The sequence below is a fragment of the Spermophilus citellus genome (assembly GCF_964194105.1).
Source record: "Spermophilus citellus genome assembly, chromosome: 12".
Lineage (NCBI taxonomy): Eukaryota > Metazoa > Chordata > Mammalia > Rodentia > Sciuridae > Spermophilus > Spermophilus citellus.
Window position 1 is genome coordinate 39,873,950 of NC_138198.1, and position 27,399 is coordinate 39,901,348.

General features: G+C 36.6%; 1 protein-coding gene across 1 annotated transcript in view; it reads left to right on the top strand.

Moving 5' to 3' along the window:
- The first annotated feature begins 15,464 nt into the window (after positions 1-15,464).
- The window catches only part of LOC308631614 (DNA excision repair protein ERCC-6-like 2), a 91,959-nt gene continuing 80,024 nt past the window's right edge, over positions 15,465-27,399 (top strand). The window contains 2 exon segments of the mRNA XM_081262998.1: positions 15,465-16,008; positions 19,576-20,000. Of these exon segments, the coding sequence (XP_081119124.1) occupies positions 15,534-16,008; positions 19,576-20,000 (900 nt within the window). The 5' untranslated portion in view covers positions 15,465-15,533.

Here is a 27,399-nt window from a genome sequence, read left to right on the forward strand (position 1 = left end):
ACTATATTTTAGTAGGCATACTATTTCTTACTTTTTAATTTAGTACCATGTTTTTAAGACCTGCTGATATTGCTCAGTGGACATCTGGTGGGTTACTTTAAGCTGCAGATATTCTGTAGCATGCACCGTTCACATTTTGCTCACCTGTTCCTCCAGGGCACACCAAGATTTCTTTTAATGCTCTGCTACCACAGACAGCAACTTAGAATATAAATCCTATGTGAGAAAATTCCTATAAGATAGGTATATCCAGGTAAGGGCTGGCTGGTTCATTGAGTGTATTCACATTTGAATTGGCCACTGAATGTGACTAGCTGTACCAGGCAGCTCTGACTAGCAGTGCACATGGGATCCTAGACACTTGCCAGCACTTGGTCTCATCTGACCTTCAAGGGCTTGCTTATCTAATGGATGCCTAGTTACAACTTGTGAATTTGTTTAAATTACTCTTATCTGACATTTAATGAGTTTGAACATTCTTCATATTTTCTTTAGCCATTCAGATTCCCATTTATGTAAACTGACATATATTCTTTGTCCATTTTTAAAAGTCCTGTTGATTTGCAAGTGTTTTCTTGTACAGCCTAAATATCAATACAATGGTTTTAATTTGGCTGTGGTGTCCTTCATTAAAAGACTGTGATGGAATCAAATAATTAATTCTTCATCTTCTCGTGTATGCTTTTTGTGTCTTAAGAATTTCTTCTCTACATCAGGGACATAAAGTCACCCCATGTTTCTGCTTTAGCTATACAGTTTACCATCAATGTGAGGTCTTTAGTATGTGTACCCCTGTGTGTGTGTGTGTGTGTGTGTGTGTGTGTGTGTGTGTGTGTGTGGTGTAAGATGCAGATCTATTCAGGTTTTTTTCAGATGGTGAACTGATTTCCCACCACCATGCAGTTCACAGTGTGTCCTCTTCCCAGGGAGAGGTAGTGCCACCTTGTCACCTATCAGCCTCCCAGCTGAGGTCTTTGTTGTTCCATTCCTTCCTTTGTCTGTTTTTGCAACAGTACCATAACATTTTCTTTTTAAATTTTTAAATTACTTCTTCCTTCATTGTAGGGCCAAAGTACATCTCAAGTTTTGGGAGAGCAAATATCCCTTCTTTATTCTCTCTTTCCAACTAGATTTAGTTCCTTGTGGATCTTTATTCCTCTCCACATATTTTTAAATTAGTATTTGAGGTCCTCAAAAACACCTATAATTTCAATGGATATACTATAGAACTTATGCATGATTTGGGGAAAATCAATATTTTTTCATCTGAAAATAATTTTATTTATGAAGATAAAATATCTTTTCCATTTATTTAGGTGTTTATGTCTGTAATAAGGCTTCAAAACTTTTCTCATAGAGATATTACATGTTTTTTTTTTCATTACTGATACTTTGTAGATTTTCTATTGCTGTGTATAGTAGCTTCTTTTCTATTGTATTTTCTAGATGATCATTGCTTATATTGCTTGTAGTGTTAGTGACCTAAAAAAATTTGATCTTTTATTCCAAAAACTTTGCTAAACCTCCAAGTTTATGTTTTTGACCTGGTGTGTTGTGACATCTGTATACCATTGATTTTTACCTTTATAATGTTTTTGCTCTAAATTCTCTTTTGTTAGATTTAAAATTCAAATTGATACTCTGGACTTTGCTTTTTATCATGTTGTTTATATGTCCTTCGTATGTTTTTTTTAATCCTCTTGACTTCCACATTTCTGATCTTTTTGTCTTAAATGTCTCTTACCCTTTAATTTAGTGTTTTGTAATTCATTGGGTGCTGTGTGTATATATTTTCTATATTTTTGTCATTTTGTTGTTGTTGTTGTTGTTGTTTTTGGTCCTTACATTTTTAGACAATGATAAAATTTAAAAGGTATTTTCTCACCTTTTCTTCCCAGTATAGTTCAGGAGTATTAAGTACATTTGCATTCTTGGAAAACCATCACTACGGTCCATTTCAGAAAATTTTTCATCTTCCTAAACTGAAATTCTGTACTAATTAAAAGAACCCATTTCCTCCTCTCCTAGTCCCTGGCAACCCCACTTCTCCTCTCTATGAACCTGACTACTCTAGGTAGCTGCTATAGTTGGTCTAAGAACCTGACAACTCTAGGTAGCTGGTATAATTGGACTAACAGTGTCTTGTTGTGATTTGCTTAGCATAATGCCTTTAGGTTCTTCCAGGTTCTGCTATGAGTCAGAATCCCTTTCCTTTTTGAGGATTAATATTCCATTATATGTGTAGGATACATCTTGTTTATCCACTTACCCATCAGTGGACACCTGGGTTGATTTTGGCTATTATAAATAATGCTGCTACGAACACAGATGGACAAGTATTTGAGTCTCTTCTTCTGGTTCCTTGAAGTATATATACAGAACTAGAATTGTTGGGTCATATGATACTTCTGTTTAATTTTCTGAGGAGCCACCCTACCATTTTCCAAGGCAACGATACTGTTGAACATTTCTACCAGCAATGAAAGAGTGAACCAATTTCTCCACATCCTTGCCAAACTTTGTTTTCTGTGTGTATTGTTATGGTTATTTTATTGAACCCAAGGGCTCTCTACCATTGACCTCTATCCCCAGGCCTTTCTAGTTTTTAAATTTTTTATTTTGAGACAGGGTCTTACTAAGTTACCCTGTTGGCCTTGAACTTGTAATCCTCCCGTTTCAGCCTCTTGAGTCCTTGGGAATACAAGTATGGGCCGCCCTGCCCAGCTTTTCATTTATTTATCTTTTTAATTAACAGCCTTCCTAACGGTTGTGAAGTAGGATACTTTGTTGTGATTCTGAATTGCATTTTCCTAATGCTTTGATTTGGATCTTGAGTGTTCCTGAAAAGCTCATGTGTGCAAGGCTTTGTCCCCAGTGTAGTAGCGTTCAGAAGTGGGGCTTTTGGAAAGTGATTGGATCACGAGGGCTCTGACCTCATTAGCAGAAAATCCACTAATAGTTGAACAGGCTATTGTGAAGGCGGAGGGTGGAAACTCAAGGCAGGAGGGGCATGGTTAGAGGAAGCAGGTCACTGGGGAGCATGCCTTCAGGGACTATATCTTGTCCCTGGTCTCTTCCTTTCTCTTTCTCTGGTTCTCTTTCTCCCCTTCCCAACTCCCATGAGGTCCACTATGCCTTCTTACCAGGATATTCTGCTTCATCTCAGACCCAAAGCAATGGAGACAGCCGGCCATGGACTGAGACCTCTGAAACTATGGGCCCAAATACATCTTTTCTCCCTTAAGTTGTTTATATCAGGTATTTTGGTCACAGCAATGAAAAGCTGATGAACACATCTAATAATTAGTGATGTTAACTTGTTTTTGTCACATGCCTACTGATCATTTGCATAATGCCTTTGGAGCATGCCTACCCCAGTACTTGCCCATTTTTCCTTTTATTGTTGAATTCTGGGAGTTCTTTATACATTTTGGATATTAACTACTTATTAAAAATATAATTTGAAATACTTTCTTTTGTTGATTGCTCTTCCACTTTGTTGGCAGTGCCTTTTGGGGGCACAAAAGCTTTTCATTTTAATGAAGTCCAATTTATCTACTTTTTTCTTTTGCTTCCTGTGAGTTTTGTTGTATAGCCAAGAAATTACTATCTGATTCAATGTCATGAAACTTCTCCCTTGATTTTTTTTCTAAGAGTTTTATTGTTTTGGGTTTTAGGTTTAGGTCTTTACTCCATTTTAAATTATTGTTTTATATATGATAAAAAGGTCTAACTTCATTTTTTGGCCTATTCAGCATTCCCAATGCCATTTCTTAAAAGACTGTGTTTCTCCACTGGGTGGTCTTGGTACTCTTGTCAAAGTAATTTGAACATCTGGGCAAAACTTTTCTTCTGGGCTCTCTCCTCCATTCCACTGCTGTATGTCTGTCTTCATGCTTTTGATTATCATAGCTCTGTAGTAAGCTTTGAAATCAGAAAACAAGAGAACTCCAACTTTGTTCTTATTATGATTAATTTGGCTATTTAGACTCTCTTGAGATTCCTGTGGACTTTAGAGTGGATTTTTCTGTTTCTAAAAAAAAATGTTAAAATATCCACAGAGATTGCATTGGATTTGGAGATTGCATTGAATCTGTAGATTGCTCAAGTTTTCTGATTTATGAATATAGAATTTCTTCACACTTATTTGTGTCTTCTTTCATATCTTTTTTTTTTAAAGAGAGAGTGAGAGAGGAGAGAGAGAGAGAGAGAGAGAGAATTTTTAATATTTATTTTTTAGTTCTCGGCGGACACAACATCTTTGTTGGTATGTGGTGCTGAGGATCGAACCCAGGCCGCACGCATGCATGCGAGGCGAGCGCACTACCGCTTGAGCCACATCCCCAGCCCCTCTTCTTTCATATCTTTCAGCAACATTTTATAGTTTTCAGTGTATCAACCTTTTACCTTATTGGTTAAATTTATTTAAGGAGTATGATATTATAAAATAAATTATTTTCTTAATTTCTTTTTTAGATTATTCATTGCTGGTATTTAGAAATGCAACTGCTTTTTATTGATTTTCCAATCTCCTATAATTGGTTTACCAGCTCTTTTTGTTGAGGCGGGGTGGTTCCAGGGATTGAACTCAGGGGCACTTGGTTACTGAGCCACAGCCCAACCCTATTTTATATTTTATTTAGAGACAGGGTCTCACTGAGTTGCTTAGTGTCTTACTTTTGCCAAGGCTGGCTTTGAACTCGAAATCCTCCTGCCTTTTAGAAGAACCAGCTCTTGGTTTTATTAATTTTTTTTTTCTGAGCTGTTGAGATTACAGGCTTGTCCCACTGTGCCCAGACATTTTTTTTTTTTAAATGTGGAATCCATCATCTGTGAACAGAGATAATTTTATCTTTCCTATTCCAATTTGGATGTCTTTTCTTTTTCCTTGCCTAATTGCTTTGGCTATGAATTCTAGTGCTATGTTTAGTAGCAGTAGCAAAACGCAGTCTTCTTTGCCTTATTCCTGATCTTGGAGGAAGTTTTCAGTTTTTCATCATTAAATGTGATCTTTAAGCTCTAAGTTATTCATAAATGGCTTTAATTATGCTGAAGTAGTTTTCTTCTAGCCCTAATTTGTTGATTGCTTTTATTATGAAAGGATATAAAAAGGTGTCAAATACATTTTACATATTAATTGAGACAATCATGGTTTTTTTCTCTTTATTTGTTTATGTAATAGATTATGTTGATTGATTTTTGCATGTTGAAACATTCTTACATTCCAGGCATAAATCCAACTTGGTCATGGTGTGTAATCCTTTGAATATGTTGTTATATTTGGTTACTTGCTATTTTATCAAGGATGTTTACATTAATATTCATAAGGGATATTGGTTGTTAGAGTTTTTTAGTTTAGTTTTTTTTAATAGTGTTTTTGTCTGGCATTGGTATAAGGTGATCCTCACCTTACAGAATGAATTGGGATTAATTCTTCTTTAAATATTTGGTAGAATTCATCAATGAAGCCATCAGGTTCTGGGATTTTCTTTGTTAAGAGGTTTTTGATTACTTATTTAGTGTTTTCACTAACTACAGGTCTACTCATATCTTCATATCTGATTCACTCTTGGTAAGTTATGTGTTTGCTAGGAATTCGTCCATTTCACCTAGATTATCCAAATTTTTTAGTACCTCATTATTCAAAGTACTTTTGTTATCCTTCTTATTTCTTTGGGAAATCAGTAGTCAGTGCCCAGTTTTACTTATGATTTCATTTATTTTAGTATGTTTTTTCTTAGTCATTGTAACAAAAAGTTTATTAATTTCGTTGACCTTTTAGAAGAAACAGCTCTTGGTTTTATTAATCTTTTTTAAAAAAATGTTTTTCTACTCCCTATTTCTGCTCTAGTAATCCTTATTATTTTCTCCCCTTTGGGTTTAGTTTGTTCTGATATTTCTAGTTCCTTAAGGTGAAAAGTTAAATTGATAATTTGAAGCCTTTCTGATTTTTTAATTTAAGTATTTATAGCCATAAATTTCCCTCTTAGCACTGCTTTTTCTGCAACTCTTAAAAGTTTTGGTATGTTGTGTTTTCATTTGTTTCAAGATATTTTCTAAGTTCCCTTGTTACTACTTTTATAAATTACTGTATACATTGTTTAATTTTCACAGTTTGTTGACTTTCGATTTTTTTTTCCTGTTGATTTCTGGTTTCATTCCATTGCCATTGAAAGAGGTATATTGTGTGATATTTTTCAATTTATGAAGACTTTTTTGTGGACTAACATGTATATGTCTATCCTAGAGAACATTCCATGTGCACTTGAGAAAGTGTACATTCTGTTGTTTTGTGGACTGTTCTGCATACATTTGTTAAATCCAACTTGTCTGCAGTGTGTTTAAGTCTTCTCTTTCCTCATTGCTTTTCCAGTTTAGTTGTTCTATCCACTACTGAAGCTGGGGTATGAAAGTCTAGTATTATAGTAGTCAAGTGTTTCTTTTAAGATGAGTTTGGCAAATATTTTGAGGGCTTCAATATCTGAGATCATTTTTATTTTACTCATATTTACATGACGTGCAAAATTATAGCTTCAGAGATTTCTCTTCATCCCTAAGAGAGGTTGTCTTCTTGCAGAAGTTTGTGAAGTGGTTCAAGTGAATATAGTAACCCTTCATTTGTGAGTGAACTGTTATTTCTCACTGAAAGCCTTCAGAAAGTTTTATCTTTGATATTCTGAAATTTTACTCTAATGGATCTAAATATGAAAATTATTCCCCAAATAGCAACCTATCTTATTTAACTGTGTATGGGTCTATGCAATCTGTGTTTTAGCTGAAATTTTAGACTTGTTATTGAATTTCAGTTTTATGAAGGCAGGGACCATAACCTTTGTGTTTATGGCTGTACTTTTAGTGCCTAATAGAGCCACCTGCGTGTGATAGGCATGCTCAATAAATATTCATTAAATGGAATGGATGATTGGTAAATACTCAGGGGACTGCTAAATCTTCCATAATGTTCTAAAATTAATAATTATTTTGTAATTTGTCTCAATAGCTAGGAAATTGTTATAGGAGAAAAGTAAGAACTAGACACTTGATGGAATTTGACATTAAACTGAGTTAGTTCTACTTAAATGTTCCAATGTTATATGAAATGTGAGGAAACACACAGGAAGAGAACAATGTAAGTGATCATTGGTTCAGACACCCACGCCTGACCCTGACCCGTCCTAGTCCTTGTCACTAAGGCAGCAGCCCTGTGTGTATCTCTCATAGATCCTGCTCTTCACTCCCCACCGACCTGGAGAGGCCACATGTTTTGCAGGGGTAGCGCAGATGACAGATTTGTACCATACTGCTTTAGAGTTGTGATATGTACCTTGTGTGATAATTAAAATACCTAAAATTGGAAAGTAGTGGTAATGTTTTTTCCTACCTGAAGAGCAGCCACTTGTATCAGGGATGGTTAAGCTAAAACACAAAATGAAGGCAGACAGGGGCTGACTTTCCTTAGCAGTCTTTGCTGTGGTCCTAGGCTCATTTTGCTCTGAGGAATGGTTATTATTTTCTAATGACAGTCAGCTGTGTGTGAGCCTCTGCCACCACATCACATTGTTAGCTTCTAGTAACTACCATCTAAAACTCGTGCAGTTTTCACGAATATTTGTTGCATGCACCTTCAACGGGCATGCAAATATTCAGAGGACTCCAGTCTCAGGAACTAACAGAATCTTCCTGTCAGTAAAGTATCAACCAATGGAAAGGTTGATAGAAAAAGAAAAGACAGATCTTCTCAAGTTGTAAACATAAAAAGCCCAAGGACAATTCACAGCTGCATAAGGCCTGATGGAGGTGTCACTGGTAATGCAAAAAGATCTGAAGAAAGTGCTTCAGAGGGTGAAATTCTTGCATGCTTTCAGATACTGAGAACCTATTTGTAAAAGTGAGCTATATAAATAATTAACAGCAAGAAAAATAGAGCTCATGTTTTTCTATAGAAATTGAATGAATTATTGAAATTTGAGAAGGTGTTAACAGTCTTGAAAATATGAATTCTTTGGGTTTTGCATTTTCGCTGTGCAACAGTGGTGTGGGCTATTTCGACCGTTCTGTCAAATGATCTACGCATTAATTGGAGGGAACAGTTCCCGTGAAAGAGTTGCTTTATAATAAAAAAGTGTCCAGTTTAAAAATAAACTCACGTACATTTAACATGCTTTTCATATTTCCCTGTTTTAATTAACTCCTTGAGTTAATTTATCTCTAAACCCTGCCAGGGTCCAGATGCCTCCATCTCTTTCTAATACAGTGATGAATTAGTGATCAAATAATTTTTATGAAGGAAGTATAAGATTAAATTTGTATTCAGAATAAACTATGGAAGTTTGCACACCTTGTAATGATCATAAAAGTACTTTTTACCCTTATTTCATGGTTCTAAGGTGTTGCTTGTTTGGGGAACTTTTTGAAAAGTAAAATTTTGCCAACCATATTTTACAAAGTATATAGACAGACTTTAAAATTTAAACTTAAAAATTTTAAACTGCCTACACAGCTTCTTTTTGGAAATAATTTGCCTTGCTGAAGGATTTCAGAATAAACATTCAAAGAAAGTCACCACAAATGAGGTGATATGGCCTAAAATAATTCAAGGAAAAGTTATCTTCATTAGAAATTACACTGAATTTTAGATTTGAAGGTCATGTGATCTAAAGACTATTAGGGGAGTACAGGATAAGGATAAAAAACACTTCTACTCTACAGATTTTAATATGATCCAGATGATGTTCCTATCCTACTTACTGGAAGCTGGTAAAATATTGCAAATTTACATTTTTGTGCATTTTCTTGATATTATTCAAATGTGATTCACCTTACTTTGATCAGAATTTTTTTTTGGGGGGGAAAGATTCTATTATGAAAGTGTAATGGATTTTTGGAGACCACTTTATTCTTTGTGTTTTTATAGATGGGCAAAAGTCTTTTTATGAAACTTACATTAGCTAATTTTCTATGCTATAGTGCTTTTGAACATATAGGAGGGATTTAGTCCGAAAATTGTCAATAGCTTATCTGATATCTTATTTTTCAACTTGGCTTCTAAAAGTTAGTTTTGGCATTTAAAAATATCATTGTAATCAAGGCCGTATTTTTTGTACTTAGTTAAAGCAATATTAATTCATTGAATTACATTTAAATTTTAACCCTATCTTTGTTTCTTTAAAGCTAACAAAGTTGGGTAGCATGTCCTTATATGGATATGTTAGTGTTCCATTTTAATTGTTTTCACGGTAAGTTAATCACACATGATATAGGCCTTTTATAAATGTCTCATGTTTGTAACTTTTCATTTAATTGTTATTAAATTAGAATCTTCTGTTAAATAAAACAAAAGTATGCCAAAAGGAATGCTTTGAACATAACCCCATATGCATCAGTAACATGCAAATTTTGACATGCAAACAATAAAATACAGTCACATTCACTTAAAGAGTTAGATTAAAGTCATGCATGCTAAGGCAACTTCTTTGCATGGCCCACTGACGGCATAATTGTTCTAGTAGTTTTTTGGGGTAGGTATCAGGGATGGAACTCAGGGGCACTCAACCACTGAGCCACATCCCCAGCCCCTATTTTGTATTTTTATTTAGAGACAGGGTCTTATTGAGTGTTGTGAAAAGAACTTGTTGGGTTTAAAAAAAATCTTACAAAACAGGGCATGGTGGCACATACCTGAAAGATCCCAAGTTAGAGGTCAAGCTAGGCAACTAAGTGAGACCCTATCTCTAAATAAGATAAAAAGAGCCAGTCAGTGATAGAGCGCTTGCCTAGCACACATGAGACCTTTAGTTCAATCCCCAATATCACCAAAAATCAAAACCACAAATATCTCACTAAATTTAAATCTTTTAAATGGTTTTGCATTTAGTTTTAAATTTAGTTGGAGCTCAACTTTGTGTGCAGTGTAGAGAAAAATTCAGTCCCATGTGCCTCCCCTGTATAACATCGGTATTCCAACAATACCTGTTGAACAGTTCTTCATTTCCTTCCTGATGTCAAAGTTGCCTTGGTTATTCCTAGCAGTTTATGTTTCATATAATTTTAACAAATATCCTTGTTCAGGTCCAGGGAAAGAAAGCTGTCAGTAATTTGGCAAGGAATCACACTATAAATTAATTTTGGGAAAAGTGAAGTCTTTTTCATATTGAGTTGTTATATCATGAAAGTAGTATATCTCTTCTATTAGGTTTCCAATATAATTTTATTATTACCTTTATAAACATCTTGCACATATTTTTAGATAATCACAGTTATTCTTCTTTATTTTTATTACCACTATAAAAGTTCCTTTTTAAAATTATATTCTCTAACTTGTGTTGCTAATGTGTTAGAAACACAGTGACTTATCATTTGCCTTGTATCCACAATCAGTTCCCCTTTTCTAAGAATTTATCTGCATAATCTCTTGTTTTTTATATGACTGATAATTATGTTGTGAATAATGGCAGTTATAATTCATTCTTTCTGATATCCTTAATTTAAAATCTAGCACCGAGATTTGCCTTAAGACATACACAGGTCATGATCAGTTTTTATAAATGTTCACACACGCTCACAAAATGTTTATTCTGACAATAAGATTGAGTATGCTATATACATACATTAGATTAAGTCTATTAATTGTGTGGTACAAATCTATTTTTTTGTTTGGTTTTGATACCAGGGATTGAACTCAGGGGTGCTTAACCACTGAGCCACATCCCCAGCCCTTTCATGTATTTTATTTAGAGACAGGGTCTCACTGAGTTGCTTATCGCCTCACAGTTGCTGAGGCTGGCTTTGAACTCGCAATCTTCCTGCTTCAGCCTCTGAGTCACTGGGATTACAAGTGTGTACCATGGTGCCTGGCTCAAATCTATATTTCTTCTTAATCTGATAATTACTAGTGAAGTATATTAAAAATTCCTATCATATTATGGACTAATCAGTTTCCCCTTGAAAGTGTGACAGCTTTCATATTTTTGGAGATCATTTTTAGGTTGTAAGTTGAGAACATTTTTTACTTTCTTAGTTTACAAAAATAGAAACACCTCTTATCATTATTTATGTTGTTCATATACCTCTTCAACTTTTTGCATTAGAGTTTGCTTTGTCTCATCTGACATTTTACACATCCTAGATTCTTTTACTGTCTGTGTGAGTCAGCTTTCCATAGCAACTACTTGAGATAATTCAACTTAAAAGGAAAGAATGTTTGTTTGGGCTCAGTTTTGGAGGTTTCAGTCCTTGGCTGGTTGGCCCTAGTGCTCTGGGGCCTGGGAATGAGGCAGTGCGTCCTGGCAGGAGCTCATGGGAGAGCACCTTCCAATCTCACAGTGACCCAGAAGCAGAGAGAGGATAGGAGGGGGGAGGAGGGGCTGGGATCCTGATTTTCCATGGAGAACACACTCCCAATGACCACTAGACTCAGCCTCTAAAGTTTCCACTGCCTCCCCACAGTCCAGAGCTGGGGACTAACTCTAACATAGGGGGACTTGGGGGACATTTCATACTGAAGCCATAGCGCTGTCATCACATTTTTTCCCCATTATTGTGATGTATTTGAATTTTAGTATATTTTTATACATCCAAATTAACTTATTCCAAGAACTTACAACTTGTTAATTCATACAGTCAATGGTTGTTTATCTATTTGATCAGGCTAATCATTCCTTCTTACATTTCTAATCTCTCAAGTTCAAAATCCTTAAAAAGGACCTGTAGTGACAGTGCATAGATGATATGTTTTGGTTTTGCCTGAAAAAATATTTTATTTTCCCCAGATTAAAAGTTAGCTTCCTGTAAAATTCCAGTTTGGCAGTTATTTTCTCTTTGCACTTTGAGGCTGGTGTCTCATTGTCTCCAGGCATCACTGTCACTAAGAAGTCTGCTACTGTCAGTTAAATTGTCGTTTTACTGAAGAAAGGAAATCTGACTTTTCCAATGATCTTTTCAAGATTCCTTTTACTTTCTTCTGAAATTCTGCTTCAGTGTCTCTAACTACTGAGATACCCTTTCCATGTCTCTAAAATCAAAACGACAATGGAATTCATTATACACCCTCAGTCTAAGAACACCAGGTCTTATTTCTTTGAACATACCCACTTCTCCCCTGGTCTCCCCTTACTTGTAGAACTCAGATGTCTTTTTGACTTTTGCCTTCTATCCTCTGTTTTATTTCTTGCCTTCCTTTTGTGTTTTCCATCTTCTGGACCTTTTTACGCTGCATTTTGGGTCATTTCTTTAGATCTTTCAGTTTACAATTTTATATTAAGGCATGTTTAATGTCCTCTTTACCTTACCATTAGGTTTTAAATTTCAAACATTAAAATTTTCATTTCTAGAAGTTCTTTAATAAACCTATTTGGTATTTGACAGTGCCATTTATTTCCTTTCCCATGTTTTCAGTTCAGTTTTTAAAATACAACTATTTTAACAACACTTAAAAATTTTCACCTGTGGCTTCTATTAACTGAAATTATTAGGGTTCTATTTCTGATGCCTATTTTCTCTATTCATGATGCTTGTTTCTGTGTGTTTCAGTTTTAGAGTTGTGATTTTGGCGGGGAGAGGTACCTGGGATTGAACCCAGGGGCATTAACCACTGAGTCACCTCCCCAGACCATTTTTATTTATTTTTTTTTTTGAGACAGGATCTCCCTAAATTGCTGAGGCTGGCTTTGAACTTGCAATCTTTGGACTTGCCTCAGCCTCCCAAGCCCCTGGGATTACAGACAAGCGCCACCACATCTGTCATGAATTGTTTGATGGGACTTTTCTTCTGAGATGTCTGAGGAATCTCTAGTGTTTCCCTGTAGAATGGATCTATTTCCTCCTTTCTAGCAACCTGGGTATAATTAACCTGGCATTATAGAAATCTATTATCTTGATTTGGGGTTTTGCTGATCATGCAGGTTGTGTAAATTCAAATCTTACATCTATTTGAGGAAAATTAACATCACCCCTACAAAAGATTCCCGTCCAGACAGACAAGTCCCTCTTTTTCACTTTCTCTCTTTCCACGGCCCAGACTTTCCTTTCAGCCCATCATTTCAGGAAGGATATTACCTTCACAATCTGAATGAGTTTCACATCCCCCATGTGTGAGCTTGTGTGGGCTTAAGATTATGTCTTCTTTCCCCACAAGACTGCTACATTCAGACCCTTTTGTAACCAAGATGGCCAAATGCCTCTAGGACAGTGTGGGAGAAGTGCCACCTAACAAGCTAGCTTTCACTTCCCCCCTTATTTATGGCCCATGAGTACTTCACACTTTTTTGAAAGCTTGGCCAGGCATTTTGAGTATCTTTATGAAACTATTTCAACCTGTAGTTTTTTTGGTGTGTGTGTGGTGCTGGGGATTGAACCCAGGGCCTTGTACATGTGAGGAAAGCACCCTACCAACTAAGCTGAGTCCCCAGCCCAGTTCTTGGTGTTTTGTTGCAGAATTTCTAGGCTAATCAGCTGGCATGACATGAAAGAAAACTGCAGGTTTAAATATTTTCTCCTTTCAGTCTTTTGTTGAATTAATTCATGGTTTTGGAGACCTATGAACCACACAAACACATATATTTAAACTTTTGCAGTGTAAACATGAAGAGAAACATTTTTTGAATAAAATACTAGAGGGTTCAATCATCTTTCTTCAGAGTCTCTTTGATAGTCAAGCAATATTCTTTTTGAAATGTATATGTTGTCATCATTGTATTTTTTTTTGTAGTTTTTTTTTTTTTTTTGAGGGGGAGGAGTTTAGGGCAACGACTGCTGCTGGGGCTTGAACCCAGGGCCTTCCACATGCTAAATATGCTCTTATTACATAGTTGCATGTCCAGACCTATTTACATTTTATTTTGAGACAGGGTCTCACGCTACTAAGGAGGCTGAGGCCAGATTCAGCATCTTAGCAAGGCCGTGTCTCAAAATAAAAAGGATTGGGGGTTTAGGTCAGTGGTAGAACATCCCTGGGATCAATTCCTAGTACTGAAAGGAAAAAGAAAATGCTGAGGATAGTTGGAGAGGGAATGTTTGAGGATGCCTAATTCTATGAGGTACCCAGTTCACTAAGATGTTTCCATGTCACAAGGATTACTGCTTTATTATACGTTATAACCATGGCAGTGAGGCTAAATAATGCTCAGAAAATTAGGAAACCTTCTCTCCTTTAGTTACAAGGGCTTTCCTCCAGTCAGATGATCTCTTTCATTTAAATCACAATTTATGTCTATAATTGTCCTGTAGCTTCTAGTTACAAGGCAGCTCTGTAAGATCTACATCTTAAATCAATGTATCACACACGTAATTATTCAAATGGGGAAAAAGTCAAACTTCTCTGGTAGTTGTGGGGAAAAAAAAGTAAGCTTGACCAAAACTTCCATCTGTCATTTTGATTTTAGAGACATGAAGAGTTTGAGTAAAACAGATACACTCCATCAATTCCAAGAGACGTATTTTTCTAGATTTTACAATTTCCAATATCAGGATGCATGTTAAAAGTCTGAAGTTACAATTATAATCAGTTTGTTTTAATTTTCTTAGCTATATGTGAAATACATCCTACAGTACCTGGTGTCGGAGGTTAGAATCTAGTCTAGAAACCTAATCTAGCAATGTACTATCAATGATTAGCTAAAATACTAAGCTGAACCCATGGCCGTGCAGCACAAAGCTTTCAAGGGGATGCATTCTATCAGAGTAGAAATGCACATGTCGCTTATGGTGACCAGGCACTGTTTTTGGAGTTTTACTTCTTCATTTTATTTCTTACAAGTATCATTTTGACTTCATTTTCATTATTAGCTTCATTGTTAGGAGCAGGGCAGTGAAGCACAGAGGGGTCCAGTTGGTCAGCATCCTACACATGATGGGTGATTTAGTGTTTCACTTAAAGCGTTTACCTGCTGGAAAGCAACAAGTATTGTTGAAACATTTTATTAAAACATGCTAATCTTTAATACCTGCCAAACAGAAGTCTATTTGCAGAATGAGTAGTCAAAATAGTTTTCCTGAGGCCCTACCAGCAGGCCGAATAATGATCCTCTGCAAAAATATATGGAACCCATAAATATACGACCTTACATAGCAAAGGGACTTTGCTGATGTGATTAAGGGTGCAGATCTGGAAGTGGGATTATTTTGGATTCAGGTGAGCTCTTAAAAATCAAAGATTCTGGGCTGGGGATATAGCTCATTTGACAGAGTGCTTGCCTCGCATGCACAAGGCTCTGGGTTCAATCCCCAGCACCACAAGAAAAATAATAAATAAATAATCAAAGATTCTTTCCCAGCTGCAATGAACGGGTAGACGGAAACTGCTAAGGGCAAGCAAACAACATTTCCTAAATCCTCCAGAAAGGAATGCAGTCCTTTGATACTTAATTTTAACCTAAAGAGACCCTCATAGGACTTCTGACCTACAAAACTATAAAATAAGAAATGAGCGGGGAAAAGGTGGTGGTGATTGGTTGCAGCAGCAGCAGCAGCAGCAGCAGCAGCAGGAACTGAATCCAGGCTATCTGGGCCACCCTGAACCCAGGAGTATTACACAGCACATGAAACCATTTCAGCACGGGCAGCAACCGTGTCTGGCTCACGCCATGGCGTCTGGGCGCGGTCGGACGGGCAGTAGCCTTGCGGACGAAGCTGGGTTTGGAGGTCCGCGGGCCCGCGCTCCCGGGTCCTGGGCTTGCAGACCAGCGGCGGCGTTCGCGGGAGAGGAGCGTCGAGAACTCAGCGGCATTCCTACGCCCGCCTTCTGTCGACGGCAAGAGCGGCCGCAGCTGCGATTCACCCGAAGGTGTCTCACCGAGGCCGCGCGTCCTGGGAGGCGGTCGCTGCTCCGCTCCTCACCAGCCCTGACCCGACCCCAGTCCCCAAGCCTTTTCCACTTCCTTTCAGCAGCAAAAGCCGGCTCAGCCCGGAGAGCGACTGCAAACCCAGCGATAGTTGCAGTTCCCGCGGGCTTTTCGGATCGGCGTCTCCTGGGGAGAGGACGTCCGGAGGTTGGCCCCGCCCACAGGAGCCAAGGTCTTCTTCTCGCGATACTCTGGTGACAGCTCGAGAGCCCATTCTCGCGGGATTTCCTCAGTCCGGCTTGGAAGTGGCGGTGGGCTGTGGAGGGAAGCCCGACCCTGAGGGGGAGATTAGCTGGGACCTAGTGCCCGCCTCCGGTTCCCCACCGTCGGCGGGGCCCGCGTCGACGAGGGGAGCGCCACCTCGTCAGCCTCACCCAGTGCCCCGGCTCGGACGCCGCCGACCCGCTCGGCTGGGCCTTCTGACCCTCTCCCGGCCCCGCGAGGGGCTTGGGGGCGATGCGCCCAGCGCGGCTGGCGGTGGCGTGGGCCGCAGCTGGCCCGCCCGCCCGCCAGGGGTTCGGTGCCGCTGGGCTGCCCGGCCCCGCCCCTCGGCCCGATGGATCTGGAGGCCCTGAGGTCGCGCGTGGAATCCGCCCGCAAAAGTATGGGCTCCGCGCTTGCCGCGGCGGACACCTGCCTGCGGCGTCGCGCCCGCGCCCCCCGGCCGAAGCGGAGCGCTTTGCTCCCTGGAGTGACAGCTGCCAGTCCGAACCCCTTTAGGGCTGGGACCCATTCAGCGATTCAGGGTGGTGGACCTGGCCTCTGCAGTCAGACTCCCTGTAGCACTGCCGAGCCACCTGGCGCAGTGTCCCCGTCTGTGAACTTGGCGTCAGTGCCGAGTTTTTGTGATTGTTAAATTAGACGGGTTTCTGCAGAGCTTTATGCGATTGCCCACGTGGTGCCTAGACGTCATTCTTCATCAGTGTACGCCCCGTGCCCGGCAGGGGGGTCATTAAGGAGAGGGGCGAAGGTTGCGATATTTGTTTAGTTCGCTTACTTTTAGTGCACAGTTTTAATACGTGCTGTGTTGAGGCAGGGGTTTATATGCTGCCACAAGTCGTCGGGGAGGTATTCTTGTCCCTGAATTAGTAGCTTACCACATATTGAGTGTTTTTTCTGATTGTTTATCGACTCGCTTTTCCGTTGAGTAAGGTGTTTATCTCATTAAATAGATGAGGAATTGAGGGGTAAGTCTCAGGAAGGACAGTGCCAGCCTGAACTCTGAGGACTGGGATTGTTGACATTGTCCTTCAGGGTCCTCTAGTATGTATACACGTGTGCCTATAGGAGTCTGCAGGTAAAAGCAAACAGTTGAAGCTGCTGAGCAGAGATGGTCACTGGGATGCTCATTTGCAGTGAAATCTAGTCACTTGGCTATTTAGGGAAAGTGCCAGTGGAAGGAACAGAAAGCTTAGGAACAGAAAGCTTAGGGGCCCAGGGGTGGGAGCCTGCTTGTCATATTCCAGTAGCAAGGAGGGTGAATCAAAGAGGGCGAGAGAACAGATCATGGTCTAGCATTACTTTCAGTCCTCCATTCAGTCCAACAGGAAATCCTCCCAATTGAAGCAGTTTGTTCTGGAGTCTGGATAGTGAGAGATTCCTCCCTAGCTCAGACCCTATCTGTTTAGTTCTAGAAATTATCCAAACTCAGGAAGCAGAAAGATACCCTTATGTGATGCCCTTCACGTTTTTTTTTTTTTTTTTTTTTTTTTGCACATGCTGAACCACTTGGGACACACTTCTTAGACCCCTTTCCCTTTTTTTTTCTTTGAAATTTCATGTTGAGACAGGATGTTGCTTAGGTTGCTAAGGTGATAGTGATGTGCATTAGGGCAAAGGTCACCAAGCTACTGCCCACTCACAGACCAAATCTAGTCTGATACTTCCTTTTGTAAATAAAGTTTTATTAGAACTCAGCCCCATTTGTTTATTATCTGCAGTTGTTTTTGCCTTACAGTGACTAAAGAATGTATGGCCTACAAAACTTAGAGTTAGCAAAAAATAGCTAATATCTGACTTATTACAGATATTACAATTGGCTAGTATTTGCTTTAGAGTGATGGTGGCATGGAGGAAAGTGATATTTTTGAAATAGAACCAGAAAGATTCTGATGGATTGGATATGGGAGTAATATAAAAAGAGGATTAAGGGTTAACTAATTGTTTTCTACCTTGAAAAGTTAATTATAAATGGTCCCAGTTAATCAGATGCAGAAAGACAAGTCATCATTTTTTACATTAATTTTTCTCTGTTTTATACCCATTGTAAGATACAATGTCTAGTGAATAATTGGTGCTTCAATCATATGTTGAACAATAGATAAAGAATTAAGTCTTAAAAAGGAGAAGACATTTGCTAGGTAGACAACCTACATCAATCAATGTGTTAAGAGTTGTAGGAAGGGTAACTCTAGGTTTTAATTCTCAAACAGCACTATTGTTAAAACAAGACCCACTGACCCATTTGCTATTTTACTCTTATAGTAGATCAGAGTGTTAATTTCACATTAAAACTCTGTCTTTCAGAATAGTGTAACAGTTCTCAGTTTGGATTGAAAGATTAGTAGAAATGGGTTTTTTTTCCTGCTTACTTATGATTGCTGTGATAAAACCTCCTCACCAAAATTAATGGGAATTATGGCTTTACTTTTGAGGAACAATTGGTGAAAAATATCCTAAGGAGTTATTCTTGCTTAAGACAATATAAACGTCATATTATAATCATGGATGTTATGAAAATCTAATTAGAGATCATTAGGAAGACTCTAGGAAACTACTTATGTTAATGAGAAATGTGTAAGAAAAATAATTCTTAATATTCTTGTGATCATAGTCATATAATACTTTGGATTCTTGCCGTAGAAATTCCATTTGGAAAAATTTTTACTTAGCTTCCTCTATTTGGCACCTTTCAAATTGTACTAATAATATACTTTATCAAGAACTCCTCTCCATTGACAGTGTTGTATCTTCAGGATGGAAAATAAACAGTTCGGCACAGGATAAGTTCACAAATATAGAGATCAGACTCCTCAAAGAACAATAGGGTCTTAGAGAACTTAGAATTCATTTCCTAAAAACCTTACTATTTGAAACCTAGAAGGGAAAAGGTTGTGACAAAGCTGTGACATCACCCTGTAATTGGAGTTTCCCTTGTCTAGATGAATACCAATTGGAACAGTGGTTTAGAAGCAGCAATATTGACCATGAAAAAAAAGCACCTGTCTCCAGAGAAAGGAGGTGGGAATTATTTAAAAAAATGCAGACAGATGAACCACAGAAACATTGCTGTCCAAAGGATTTAGCTTACTTTTTACCAAGTCCTACTCAATCTTAACTTTGTCATATCATGAATAATATATAATGTTCGTGAGTCAGTAGGAGTAGTTAAATCAGTGGTTCACCCTGGCTGAGCATCAGTCTCATATTTGAATTCAACAATAACAATGAAACAAAATAATAAAACCAGATGCCCATGACCCATATGTACTGAATCAGAATCACCAGGGGGATTATGGCATATCACCAGGATAAGAGTGACAGGAAGTGAATTATATGCCCTTTGTTTATTATAGGACATCTGATATTATATTTTAGGAAAATATCTACACATAAATATATTTTACTTTGTCTCAGTTAATTTAAAAAGATTTTTGGATTCATTTTTTTTTCTCATGGTAATGGATAAGATGTTATTTATAAGCTAGATCTGAAAATTTTCTTTTCTTTATTATTGTAGACAGGTGGCTTCCAGGAGAAAGATGTCTTGCTCCTTCTCCACATGATGAAAAACTTTGTGAAGCAAGCATAAAATCTATTACAGTGGATGAAAATGGCAAGTCATTTGCTGTTGTCTTATATTCAGATTTTCAAGAAAGGAAAATACCTCTTAAAAGACTTCAAGAAGTAAAATCTGCTAAAGTTTGCCCCAGGAGTTTTATATTTGATGATGAAGATTTGGAAAAACCATTTTTCCCAGACCGAAAATTTCCATCATCTGCTAATGCCTTTAAATTATCTGAAGATGGAGACTCTATTCCTTATACTATTAATAGGTATTTGAGAGACTACCAAAGGGAAGGAGCTCAGTTTCTCTATGGACACTACATCCAAGGAAGAGGGTGTATTCTGGGTGATGACATGGGACTTGGAAAAACAGTTCAGGTATTTATTCTAGTTAGTTTATAATTAAACTTCAATAATGTCATTATATTATGTACAGGAGTGGATTCTGTGAGCAAATCTCTATTTGTACTACCATTATGATGGATATTTGTGTGTGTACATGTGTGTGTGTTTGTTTTTGTCTCACCAACTGGACAGAAAAATCTCAAAATTGACTGTCTGTTTTATCGTCAATACCTATTTAGTACCTTTGAAATATATTACGTTTTGGCATTACTTGACTTTGGTATTATTTTACCTGTGGTAATATTTACATTATATTTATATAAATTAGTATATACTAATATATATTGATATATATTAATATTTATATTATGATATCAATTATATTTAATATAAACTTTCTTAATAATACTTTAGGAAGGAAAGTATTCTACTTTGGTATAGGACATGGCATGATCTCCTACAGGTCTTTTATGCATATCATTTTGAGTTTCTCATATCAGAAGTTTCCTGATCTGTAATGCCTGAACTACTTAGGTATTCAATTGATGAACATTCCCTTAAATGTATACCGGAGTTTGTATATTGTGTACTTTTCTATAGAGGGAATTTTGTTAGTTTTATGTTGGTGTAAACCAAATTATCCCCAAATTCAGCAGCTTAAAACAATACACATTTATCACCTCATAGTTTCTGTGGGTCAGGAGTCTGTGTGCCTCTTAGCTGGGCCCTCTGGCTCTGCCTCTTGCGGGCTGCTGTCTCATGTTGACCTGGGAGGATGCGCTTCCTAGCTCACATGGGTGTTGGTAGGATTTGGTTCCCTGTGGCTTGTGGGACTCACGCCTCCCATGCTTCTTTGATGCTTGGACCTTGTTATGGAACATCTCACAACACATAGCTTGCTTTATCAGGAAAAGCAAGTAATAGAGCAAGAGAGAGTGCTAGGAAATGGAAGTCACGGTCTTGTAACCTAATTACAAAAACGTTGTCCCCTCCTTTTGCCACTTTCTGTTCACTGGAAGAAAGTTGCTAACACCACTTCAAGCTCAACTAGAGGAAGGTTGTGAATACAGAGAAGTGAGGATTGCTGGGAACTCTATCAGAAGCTGCCTGCCACAGGCTCCTTAACTTAGATGTTCAAAGAGGTCTGTGATCCAAAAGGATTCGAGTTTTAAATCTAGACTTTATGCTGAACAGTCACCCTGGGTTTTCAGAAGTGTCTGTCTAGATTGTGATGAAGGCCTTCTGTGTTTCCTTCCTAATTGAAGTTATGCTATTTTATTCAGTGATACTTCCATTGGTTAGTGGAGCTTAAAGGTAAGTGAAAAACTCAATTTAACATTTAAAAACAGCCTAGTCATGCTACTGTGTATGAGGTTTTGGTGTGAAAAGGTAGGCTAAAATAAAATCCTCCAATATTCATAGCATGTTTGCTTTTAGCTATTCTCTGTGTTTCTTTACACCCAGGCAATGAAGGTGGTTTAGGCCTCCACACGGGAGGTGCTGAGTTGTTTGTGGGATGAGTGAATTTGTTTGCTTGGGAGGGTAGATGACAAGAATAAAGAAAGGAACCTTCGGGATGTGACCAAGATAAGTGGAGAAGTTCTAAAGGAAAATAAAGAAAGCTCTGGTATGACTAACTTTACATATACTTGTACTGTTTTGCATGTACTAGAATGTTCTTTACTATTCTTTGACTAATCAATGCGTGTGTATCTTCAAAATCAGAAACGTGACAGTATTATAAAAAATGACCATCTAAAATGAATACAATTCAAATTGTGCACATTTAGCCTCAAATTAGAAGCTCATCTTTCATGCCCAAGGCCCTGTTTACAAAGAAATTCCCTTTATTTTCCATTTTACAGGATTATTTTTAACGGCTGATCTTACTGCAGAGTTGCTGGTTTCCTTGGAAGGCTTTGAGCTGCTGTGTTATGTACTCTGTGCCATGAAAGTCTTAGGAAATAGTTTTTGTACTGATTTGATACCAGGCTGGATTTGTCTGATCCTTTGGGACTCACTTCTTTGATTATTGTTGTAACTTGGAGAATAATTTCTACATAAATAGGCCATTTAGCAGAGCTTCTATAGATATAGATTAGATATAGATATAGATTGAGCCAATTGAAGAAATGTGGACAATAGTTTATGAGTTCATTCAAATTTCAAAATACTATAGAATTGGGTAATGAAAATAGACCAGCGGCATTTACTATTTTAACTATGGTTCTGTCTTCTTTTCTTCTTCATCCCCTGGTCCCTTTTCATAATTTTAGCCTCTATGTTTTCTCCTTTTTATTTTCAAACTTGGTCATATAATGAAATTAAACTTTTTTTTTGAGATGAGATATCACTACATTCTCCAGGTTATTCTAGAACTCCTGGGTCGAAGCAATCCTCCTGCCTCAGCCCTCTGAGTAGTTGAAACTATAGGCACCCAGCTTTTTTCTAAAGCTTGTTTTACATACCAAATAGTGTCTTTCCCTTATTTTAAATTTAAGAGTAGACAAATTTGATATTTTGTATTCCACCAGGGGTGAGGATTGAAAAATGTCCATTTGGTGTGGTGACAAAGAAGTCATTAGTATCTTCAGCAAAAGCCATTTTGCTGAAGTTTGTGTTAGTTTTATATTGAGTAAATGAAAACATGGAAAGGAGAAGTGTACTTACCTCTTTAAGAAATGTGACTTTGTGTACTATAGTGTCACAGCCACATCAGTGTTTATAGCAGCTCAATTCACAATAGTTAAGCTATGGAACCAACCTAAGTGCCCTTAACAGATGAATGGATAAAGAAAATGTGGTACATATACACAATGGAATATTACTCAGCCATAAAGAGGAATGAAATTATGGCATTTGCTAGGAGATGGATGGAACTAGAGACTATCGTGTTAAGTGAAATAAGCCAATCCCCCCAAAACAAAGGCTGAATGTTCTCTCTGATATGCGGATGCTGACTCACAATGGGGTATGTGGGGAGAAGTGACAGGACGTTCACCAGATTGAACAGGGGGGAATGGAGGCACAGGAGGGGGAATGGGAATGGGAAAGAGATCAGAATGAATTGACATCAATTTCCTATATTCATATATGAATACATGACCAGTGAATTCCACATCATGTACAACCACAAGAAAGGGAAGTTATGCTCCATGTACATACGATGTCAGAATACATTCTACTGTCATGTATAACTAAAGAGAACAAATAAGAATAAAAAGAAATGTGACTTTGGAAGGGGACAGGAGTGACCTAGTAGCAGTTGAAGGAAGTGGTGTGGGATTTTAAGGGAGTTTCTTCTTTGTGGATCAGACATTCTTAAGTATTTTTTAAGTGAATTGAAAGGTTCTAGTTAAGAGGGAATAGTTGAATATGTAACATACATAAATATATGTACACATACACATATAGAAATTAACAAAAAGTAGAGTTGCATGATCACTACTATTTTATAATAATCAGCTTTTTTTCTATGTTGTCAAAGGTTCTAAACTGATTTTTTCCCCCAACATCTTATCAAACTTTTCAAACAAAAAGAAGAGTTAAAAGAATTGTGCAATGAAAAGCTATATATCAGCTACCTAGATTTTGTTAACATTTCATTCCTCATGGTTTTATCACATACCTATCCATCCATCAATCTATCTTTTGCTACATTTTAAAGTGGCAGACATCTGTATATTATATCCACAAACACTTAAGTATATATTTCATTAACTAGAGTTCAATACTTTTAAGTAGCCTCTGAGGAATAGTTGCCTAAGATTAAAGTGAATATATATAAGGAGTTAATATATATATACTTTTTAATGCATATATCATTCACATATATTTCAATGTACGTGTGTTTATGTGGGTGCCTGTATTTAATTAAAATATGATTACAAATCATGAAAAGGAAATATCTTCAACATACTGTTCAAGGAGTTTTGAAGTGTATATGTCTGGTAATCAATATGTTGATCAAGATACAGAATGATTCTTTCATTCTACAAAATTTACTTATGTCCCCTTCCAGTCAATACCCTGGTTACCTGAACTTTTCATTACACATTGACTGTGATTCAGTGTTTAATTATATTCCAAGATGTTGTCGGAGTCCAAAATGTTATGAATATTTATATGAAGAAATTCAATCAGTTCTAAGCTTCAGTTACTTATTTTTGAATATAAAATTTTGAATATAAAACTTTAAGCTTAACTGATTCAAATACTTACAAAGTGTAAATTCTGAGCATGTATCAAAGATCTTTTACTTAGGTGATATTAAAAATATTTAAATTGTCTAATGCTTAAATAAGGTTATTTGCCTCCTTTAATTTATGTAAGCCAGTTTGTTCACATTAATCTAATCCCTGAATTATTTAATAGATGTCTATTTTGTATTCTTTTGTTTACTTTTTCCTACCCATGCCCCTTCAGTGTATATTCTCACCACCCTTTTGTCCCTAACCCCTCAATCAACTGAATTTCACATTACTGAATCAATCAGAATACCTATCGTCTAGACTTTTCCAGCACCTAACACAGTGCCTGTCATGTAGTAGGGAGTAAATACAGTTTTATTAAAGCATTAATGAATTTTAGATTGAATTGGGTAATAGTATGGTTCTGTGGTTATCGCTTTTATTTAATTATGTGCCAGGCTTTTTAATGGACATTTTTCATTGAACATTTGTATTAATTAGGTATTATTGCCTTTATTTTATTGATGAGAAAGTAAAATTTATAGAGCAGTTGTATAAATTGCTCATGGTCACATAAATAGTATAAAGCTGGTTGGTCAAACTCTGAAGTTTTGCTGTAACTCTTGCAAATTAAAATGCAAATTTTGTTAGACTTTTAAGGCTCAGGATAAGATTTGACCATTCTTGGTATATTATTATTTTGTAATCTTTTTGACAGCATAATTTCCTCAAAATCTACTATATTATAACACTTAAGATTATGTATAGGGAACCAAGTTTCCTTACTTTAAAGGAATGATACTACAAAAATAGCTACTGGTTATTGGATTATTGATATGTACTAAAACACATTATATACTTTTTTTTGCTTTTTCAAAGAACAAAAATAACTTTGATGATGCCATTGTACACAATGAGTTCTTATAAAAATGTAAGCTATAATTTTTTTATTAGGTGAAATACACATAACATAAATTACCATTTTAAACTATACAATTCAGTGCACTTATAATGCTGTGCAGCTCCCACTTCTCTCTAGTTTTCCAAACTTTTTCATCGTACACCCATATCCATTGTGTAACAATTTTTTTATTTCTCCCTTCCCTCATCCCATAGCAGCCGTAGATTTTCCTGTCTCCATGGATTTGCCTCTTCTGAATATTTCATATAAAAGAAATCATGCAATATATGACATTTTGTGACTGATTTCTTTCACTTATGGTAGTGTTTTCAAGTCTCATTCAAGTTGTATCCTGCTTCCTTTATATGGCTGAAAAATATTGCATTGTATATATGTAACACAATTTATCTTTTTATCCTTTGGTGGACATTTTGACTATTATGAATATTTCTTCTATAAACATTAATGGACAGGTTCTATATAGACATGTGTTTTCATTTCTCTTGTATGCAGTTTTTGTAGTGGAATTCCTTAGAGTGGAGTTACTGGGTCATCTGATAATTCAATTTTTTTTTTTTTGCCTTGAGGAACTAATCATACCATTTTCCACAGTGCCTATACCATTTTACATTCCCACCAACAATGCACAAGGTTTCCTGTTTCTCCGTCTCATAAATTTTATAATGTTTTTCATTATAGCCTAGTATTTATAAAGTGATATCTCATGATGAATTCAATTTGCATTTCTCTAATGCTGTATGATGTTGAATGTCTTTTATGTGCATTTTGGCCATTTGTATATTTTCTTTGGAGAAATAAATATTTTAAATCTTTTGTCTGCTTTTTAGTTGGGTTGTCTTTTTTATTATTGAATTATAAGAATTCTTTAAATATCTTAGATATTAAACCCTTATAGAATATGATTTATAAATATTTTTTTTCCCATTCTTTAGGTTGTATCTTCATTTTCTTAACACTGTTTTATGATGCACAAAATTTTTTAATTCTTATAAGTACAGCTATTTTTATTTTGTTGAACAAGCTATAATTTTCATGAATGTGTGTATTAATAAAAGAGAGTCATTCATTCTATCCATTATTTTTCCTCTTGCTGATTTCACTTGAATATGGGTCTTGAAGACCTTCCTTTCTGTTATTAGGGTCTACTTTTTTATGACTTTTATGTCTTGATGAATTCACCACTTTATCATTATGAAATATGCTTACGTTTTTGGCCATACTCTTTTTGAAATATCCTTCACTTGATATTAAGATACTCACTCCAGTATGCTTGCTTTTAAATGGTATTTCCCCCAATCCTTTATTTCAAGCTACCATTGTCTCTAAAGTGTATCTCTTGTACATAGCTCTTTTGTCTGTTGTGACAATCTCTGACATTTAATTGGAGTCTTTAGTCCATTCTAAAAAATATCTATCAATCAAAAGAAGGCAGGAAGGAGTAAGAGTAGCTTTTACAATGTTGAGATATGTTCCTGTTATCCCTAATTTTTCTAGTGTTTTGAACATAAAGGGGTGCTTTGTTTTGTCAAATGCTTTTTCTGCATCTGCTGAGATGATCATATGATCCTTATCTTTAAGTCTATTGATGTGGTGAATTACATTTATTGATTTCTGTATGTTGAACCAACCTTGCATCCCTGGGATGAATCCCATTTGATCGTGGTACATGATCTTTTTGATATGATTTTGTATTTGATTTGTCAGAATTTTATTGAGAATTTTTGCATCCATGTTCATTAGAGATATTTGTCTAAAGTTTTCTTTTTTTTATGTGTCTTTGCCTGGTTTTGGAATCAGGGTGATATTGCTCCCTTTTTTTCTATTTCCTGAAATAAATTGAAGAGTATTGGTATTAGTTCTTCTTTAAAAGTTTTGAGGAACTTGACTGTGTATCCATCTGGTCCTGGGCTTTCCTTGGTTGGTAGACTTCTATTTCGTCACTTGAAATTGATCTGTTTAAATTGTTTATATCATCCTGATTCAATTTGGGCAAATTATATGACTCTAGAAATTTTTCAGTGCCTTCAATATTTTCTATTTTATTGGATTACAAGTTTTCAAAATAATTTCTAATTATCTTCTGTATTTCTGTACTGTCTGTTGTGATATTTCCTTTTACATCATGTATGTTAGTAATTTGAGTTTTCTCTCTCCTTCTCTTCGTTAGCATGGCTAAGGGTCTGTCAATTTTTTTTTTTAATTTTTTCAAAGAACCAACTTTTCTGTCAATTTTTTGATTGTTTCTTTTGTTTCAATTTCATTGATTTCAGCTCTGATTTTAATTATTTCCTGTTTTCTGCTTTTGGTGTTGATTTGTTCT